At 52.8% G+C, this 7,157-nt stretch overlaps 1 protein-coding gene across 1 annotated transcript in view; it reads right to left on the bottom strand.

Annotated features, from left to right (window-relative positions):
- The window catches only part of TGFB1 (transforming growth factor beta 1), a gene marked incomplete at both ends in the record, with an annotated part of 15,519 nt that overhangs the window by 7,083 nt on the left and 1,279 nt on the right, over positions 1-7,157 (bottom strand). The window contains 3 exon segments of the mRNA XM_006165285.2: positions 94-171; positions 1,789-1,906; positions 4,931-5,091. Of these exon segments, the coding sequence (XP_006165347.2) occupies positions 94-171; positions 1,789-1,906; positions 4,931-5,091 (357 nt within the window).

Genomic DNA, 7,157 nt, shown 5'->3' on the forward strand with positions numbered 1-7,157 from the left:
CCAATGCCGCCCACGCACACACACACACACACACACACACACACGCAGGCATCACTGCTGGGCTCGGGGCTGGGTGAGGGCAGCGGGCCTCACCGTTGATGTCCACTTGGAGCGTGTTGTCTTTGTTGTCACAGGAGCAGTGGGCGCTGAGGCGAAAGCCCTCTATTCCCTCTGTGGCAGTGGGGAGAAGGACACCCGTATGAGGGTGCAGCCACCCAGCCATGGTGACAGGGGAGGAAGAGGGAGGGATGGAGGGAGCAGGGAGCAGTCCCAGGGGCTCCGCCCCACCCCAACCTCCTCGCTGCAGCTTTCTTCCCAGTTCTGTGTTGCTGGCTCCTTCTCCTCCTTGGGTCTCAGTTCAGTGGTGCCTCTTCAGGGAGGTCCTTGGATACACCCCCCCCCCAGGGACATACTACGTGCTCCCTCTTGGCATTCTTCCTCCCGGCATTTCCAGAGGAAGGCGGGATGCATGGGGCCAGCCCAGTCTTACAAACACCTACTGTGTGCTCCCGGGAGACCCAGCTCTGGTCCATGCACCGTGTGCATTATCGCCCTTCGCCCAAACTCCCCATCTGAGAGCCAAGGAAGCTGGGGCACACAGAGAGGAAGGGACTTCCCAAGGTCATACAGACGGCAACAGGCGGGGCTGGGATGTAAACAGAAGCCTGGGCACATTCCCACACGGCAGGTGGGGGGTGGACACTTCTCATATGAAAGATGGAAGGAGGTTTTCTCAGCTCCTACTACGTGCTGGACTCTGTGTTGGGTGCTTGGACTCAGCATTGACCAAGATCCCACCAGGCCCCTGTCCGATGGCCCCAACCCCTGAGCCCATGCCCCCTCATCTCAGTCCTGACCCCTCTGCCCATGTTTCCTCCTCCTGCCCCTGACCTCTGCCCGTGCTCCCATCTCACCCTGACCCCTCTGCCCATGCTCCCATCCCACCCCACCCCTCTGTCCGTGTTCCCCATCTCAGAACTGACCCCTCTGCCCATGCCCCCTGTCCTGCCCTGACCCCTCTGCTTCCCCCCACCCCAGCCTTGATCATTCTAGCCCCTACTGCCTGGTAGGGCTTTGGTAAGACCTCATAGGTGTCTGAGAGTGACTGTGGGCCCCCTGAGGGCTGGAGCCAGGGTTGTCGTTAACACTACTCCCCTATACCACCCGGCACAGGGCCAGGCACAGAGGAGAAATTGGTTCACGTTTATGGAACTGGTATGAGTGGAACCAGCATTATGGAAGGCACGAATGAGAAAGACAGGGAAGGGAGACAGGGGCACTGTGAACTCAGCCAGAACAAGGCATTGGTCCTCTCTTGGACAGATCAAATGTTCAAACTCTGTGGCCTTAGTGCCTTTGCAAGCTGTCCCTTCACTCAGAAACTCATTCCTCCTCCTTTTCCTGACTATTTCTACTCAGCTTTCAGATGTCAGGTCGGATGTCCCCTCCTCCAGGGAGCCCTTCCTGATTCCAGGCTGAGTCTGGCACCTCTTTTAGGCTCCTTGTCCCAGCCCTGCCCACTCTGGATCGTCACTGCCTGGGTTCAGTCTGTGGTTTCATTCACCCAGCCCTGACCAAGAGGCTATTCTGGTCACTGCTGTGTCCCCAGCATCACTTAGCACAGGGCAGGTGCCCAGAAAACAGATTAACCATGAATGGATTCATCAGTTAATCACTCAGGTTTAAGTGTTGAGGAGGAAGGCCAGGTCTTGGTTCCAAAATAGGGTTGGGGTGCTAAGCCTGGTGAGCCCAGGACAAACAGGAGTGAAGCAGACAAACGATCCTCACCTCTGCGACTTAACCACTGCCGCACAACTCCAGTGACGTCAAAGGACAACCACTCTGGCGAGTCGCTGGGGGCCAGCAGTCGGTTGCTGAGGTAGCGCCAGGAATTGTTGCTGTATTTCTGGATGAGGAGGAAGGAGGGCAGAGAGACAGTAGGTGGGGGTGCTACACCCCACACACTGACTGCACTGCTCACGCCAGATACGCCCCAACAGGCTTCCGGACGGTCTCCAAACACAACCCTCCCAGACACTCAGTCTGCAGGCTCTGCAGAATCAATCCTGACCTGGAGGGGGTGGTGGAGAGAGCCCCGGGTGGGGGTCACAGCACCTAGGGGAACGCAATCTGCCTCTGACTCCCTGTGGGACCGTGGGCATTTTCCTTCTCTTTGTAGGCCTGTTTCCTCATTGGTGAGATGCTGGGGCCCTTTCAACTTAGACAACACATGATACTAAGATTCTGTGCTAACGTTTTGGAGTCTGCATCTTGGAGTTGAGAACATTCTAAGGATTGTATGTATATATTTATTTTTACCTTTTTTTTTTTTTTTTTGGGGGGGTTTTTTTTTTTTCCGCTATAGGGCGCGTGCGCTCACCAGACAGAGAGAGACAGAGAGACAGAGAGCGAGAAATCACCCCCCAGGGGGGATGGTCACGCCGCAACCCCTTCCCTCCATTCCCCTCTCGGGATCTTGGGCACGCACGCACACGCGCCTGGCATGAGTTTTAAGCCACCGGGTCCGAGATTCGAACCACGGTCGACTACGTGGGAGTCCAGCAACATAGCCATTACGCTAACTGCTGGTTCCTCTGTATGTATTTATTTTTGAGAGGTTTTTACTATAGAGCACGTGCACTCACCAGAAAGACAGACAGACAGAAAGTGAGAAATCTTCTCCCAGTGTGGATGACCATGCCGTGATCCCTTCTCCTCCATCCTCCTCCAGGGATCTTGGGCAGGCACGTACATGCACCCGGCATGAGTTTAAGCCACCAGGTTTGGGACTCAAACCACAGTTAGCTACGTGGGTGTCCAACAACATAGCCATTATGCCAACTGAGCTATAGAGCTCACCCTGAAGTTAAATTTCTAGATTCTAACAAGCTAACATTAGGCCAACTTCTCTCACTGTAAGTTTAACATCTACCACTCCACAGGTATAACCTGCCATGACATGAATTCTAGTCATTTAGCCTTCTAAAGACTACAGCCAGGTCAGTCAGGTGGTGTGGTGGTTAAGGCAGCTGGACCCCACATGGCTGACAGTGCGGTTCAAGTCCCAGACCTGGCGGCTTGTAAAACATGCCGAATGCATATGCGTGCATGCCCAAAATCCTGAGAGAAGAATGGAGAAGGGATTGCAGTGTGGCCATCCCCTTAGGAGGTAATTTCTCTCTCTCTCTCTAGTGAGTACATGTGCAAATAATATATATATAGTCCTTCAAGAAGCCCCCATCTTCCTGGAGACACCATATCTTCTAGAGCAGCACTGGCTTTAAAAGACTCTGTGGAAATGTTCTTTATCTGAAACTTCTAAAATAGCAGTCATTAACCACATGACTACAGAGCACTTGAAACACAGATGCTTCCTGACTTTCAGCTGTTAGATTTAGGACTTTTTGGACGTTATGATGGTGCAAAAGTGATACACACTCAGAAGAAATGAAACCCAATCTTTTTTTTTTTTTTTTTGCCATAGGGCATGTGTGCTTGCCAGAGAGAGACGAGAGCAGGAAGCTGAGAAATCACACTTCAGGGGGAATGGCCACACCACAATCCCTTCTCCAATCTTCTCCTGGGAGTCTGGGCACGCATGCACATGCACCTGGCCTGATTTTCAAGATGCCAAGTGTAGGACTAGTACCGCAATTGGCTATATTGGAGTCCAGTGCCTTAACCTCCATAGCACTTTGCCGACCCCTGTAACCTAGTCTTAAGTCAGAGGACTCATGACTTGGAATAGTTTCAACTAATAATGCATTTTCGGTTTACATTATCTTCTATTTCTAATAAATTTATTGGGCTGTAAGTCAAAGAGCATCTGTATTTAATTTTAACCAATTCCGGAACCAGTAGTTGGTGTAATAGCTATGTCACTGAACTCCCATGTAGTTGATCGCAGTTCAAGTCCCGGACCTGGTGGCTTAAACTCTAAACTCATGCCGGGCGCGTGTGTGCCTGAGTGCCCAAGATCCCGAGAGGAGAATGGAGGAAAAGGGATTGTGGTGTGGCCACCCCCCCGGGGGGTGATTTCTCACTTTCTGTCTCTGTCTTTCTGGCAAGCATATGCGCCTTATAGCAAAAACCTCTCAAAAACAAAGAAAAAGAAAAAAAATTAATCAATTCCAATTTTAATTAAGTAAATGTCACTAGTGGCTACCATAGTGGACAGGGCAGTCCTAGAGCCTCCAGCCTTTCCAGGGATTCCAACTTTCAAGAATCCTGCATTCTTAGGGAATCCAACATCTCAGATTCCAGCCTTCTTTTTTTTTGGAGAGGTTTTTGCTATAGGGCGCATGTGCTCACCAGAAAGACACAGAGAGAAAGAAAGCGAGAAATCACCCACCAGGGGGGATGGCCACGCCGCAATCCCTTCTCCTCCATTCTCCTCTCGGGATCTTGGACACACATGCACACATGCCCAGCGTGAGTTTAAGCCACTGGGTCTGGGACTCGAACCGCGGTTGACTACATGGGAGTCCAGCGACATAGCCATTACTCCAACTGCTGGTCCCCCAGCCTCCTTTTATTATTATTATTATTTACTCATTACTCCCATGAGTAAGAGAGACAGAGAGGAAGAGAGACAGCATCCTGATACACCCAGCCAGCCCGCCCCTGGTCACGGGCATGCGTGTGCCTGGTGTACTCAGGGAGGTCTCCGGATGCAAACTCAGAACCTTCCTTGGGAGTCAGCCTCACAGAGCATGCGTCACTGCTGTGCCACTGAACGGCCCCAGATTCCAGTCATCTGTGTGTTCAACATCCTAGAAGGCCTAGTCGAAAAACTTAAAGGAGCCCTAGGACGCTACATCTCTGCTCCTCCATCCATGTGGGTCTTGCCACCAGCAGCCTTCCAGCCCTTCCCCTTGGCTACAGCTCAGCCCCTGGACCTGTGGTCCCACCCCCTAGCTCATGTTCTCACCTGGTACAGTTCTACGTGCTGCTCCACCTTTAACTTGAGCCTCAGTAGGCGCAGCTCTGCCCGGGAGAGCAACAGAGGGTCGGGCACCGCTTCTCGGAGCTCTGACGTGTTAAAGAGCATGTATATGCTGTGGGGACTGCGCTTGATATTGTCATAGATCTCTAGGTGGAAGGAGCAGACAGAGAGGATGTCAGGCATTCGGCAGGGGCCGAGCTGGCACAGCCTGTCTGAGCACATGGGTTCTAGCGCTGACAGCATTAGCTTGGAGTCTGACTCTGGGATTTTTCAGCTGTGTGGCCTTGGAGGAGCAGCTTCTCCCCTCTGGATGTGTTTCTTCCTCTGGAGACTGGGTCCTAAGCTCCCTTCTCTGCAGTCCTGTCTGTCTGTGCCTGCCCAGCATATGGCTGGCAGCAAAGGGGGCTGCAGAGTAAGTTGCAGAGTAAGAGGCTGGCTCATCGGTGCAGAGGTAATGAGCCACTCAAGGGAAGATGAATCCGACGCGGTGGCCACCACTCAAACCCCCAGTCTGGTCAGCCTAAAACACGCCCGCGTGTGCCTAGGACGCGACAGGCTGGACAGCTGGAGGAAGGCGACTGTGGGGTGTCCAGACCCTGTGCAGGTGCTCCCCTCTCTCTTGCTCTCTCGTGCACTCAAAGTCTATCATGAATAAAGGGGAAAGCTTACGCAGACATGAGATGTTTGCAGAGGCAGGGTCAAAGGCACAGGCTTGGGATCGGACAGTGCCTCTGCTGTCTCTCAGCTGTGTGACTGCGGGCCGTTCACGCCCCTTCTCTGAACCTCAGCTTCCTGTTATTCTTTGAAGAGCCAGTAATAACATCAAGTTCTCCACCTTCCGACCCAGGCTCTCCCTAACTGAAGTACTGTGTAACCTTGGGCCAGTGAATTCCTCTCGGAGCCAGGCCCTCGTTTGCAGGAGCAGACCCAATTCCAGGATCATAGTGTAAAAGAAGGGAGACGATGCGGGTGAAGCGCGTGGCACAGATGCTGCACACACCACCATGCAACACTGCGCCTGGCAACAGCACACCGTCTGCCAGATGCTACTCAAAGCACTTCACAGAGATGAAGACATTTCACCTTGGCAATAATCCCATGTGGAGGATAATAGTTCCATTTAACAGAAGGAAAAACGGAGGCATAAGAGATTCAGTAATTTGCCCCTAAGCTGCTGCAGGGATTTGAACCCAGGCAGTCTGCTTTCAGCACCTGTGCTTTGGATCCTAACCTATGTGGTCTCCCTGATAAAGTGACATTATTATTAATTGCTCCCCCGGCTGGTTGGAGAAGGTGAAGTTCGCTCTAGGCACAAATGGCTGTGTGGTGCAGAAAAAAATTAAGAAGAACATTTTCTATTTACAAAGAGTTAGGGGCTGGGAATGAAGGGACAGGCCTGGAACTCCTGGGCAATTGGGGCAACTGTTCTGGACCTCATACAGTGCAGGTGTGAAAACAGTGGAGAGAAGCTGATGAGAAAGGGCAGTGGAAACCCTCCGGAAGGTGCTGCACAGAGAGAGAGAGAGAGAAAGAGATTCAGAAGACAGGGAGACCGAGGAGAAAAACACAGAGAGGGGGAGAAACAGAGATGGAGAGGCAGACTGGGAGGCCCTTGGGACAGCCAGGTTGCTGGATCCCAGACTGTACAACCCAGAGTTCCAACCAGGCACCTGGAAAGGCACGTGGGGGGTGTGGACAGTGCAAACCCAAAATCCTGAGAAGGGAAAGGAGAAGGGATTGTGGGGTGCTTATCTCCCCGGGAGGGAGGGGAGGGCTTCTCTTTCTCCCTTGCCCTCATTCTCTGTCACTCTCCAACAAGTGCACACGCACCCTATGGCAAATTTGAAAGAAAGAAGAAAGAAAGAAGTGGGGAGACTCATACATGGACAGAGATGAATGGGGATGCAGGGGAGATGAAAGACCGAGATAGAGAGACAGATGCTGCGTCGGGAGGAGAAACGAGGCTGTCTCCGGAGAGAATTAAGACCATGGCGGGTATTGGGGTTAAAGAAACCTCGACAGCAAAGGCGCGGCCCTACCCCAAAGCGGGTGGGGAGGGGGCGTCAGTCTTTTGGCCAGAGCCGCAATCTGGGCACAGGAATGGGCCAGGTGTCCGCATGTCCACCGCCCAAGACAGAGTAAAAGTGATAAGTCCCATGGCTCTAGGCCTCGAGGGACTGGAGCCGGGTGTCCGCGTGGGCGCTGATGGGGC

This window comes from Tupaia chinensis, unplaced genomic scaffold, assembly GCF_000334495.1.
Source record: "Tupaia chinensis unplaced genomic scaffold, TupChi_1.0 Scaffold143861_1, whole genome shotgun sequence".
NCBI classification, from domain to species: domain Eukaryota; kingdom Metazoa; phylum Chordata; class Mammalia; order Scandentia; family Tupaiidae; genus Tupaia; species Tupaia belangeri.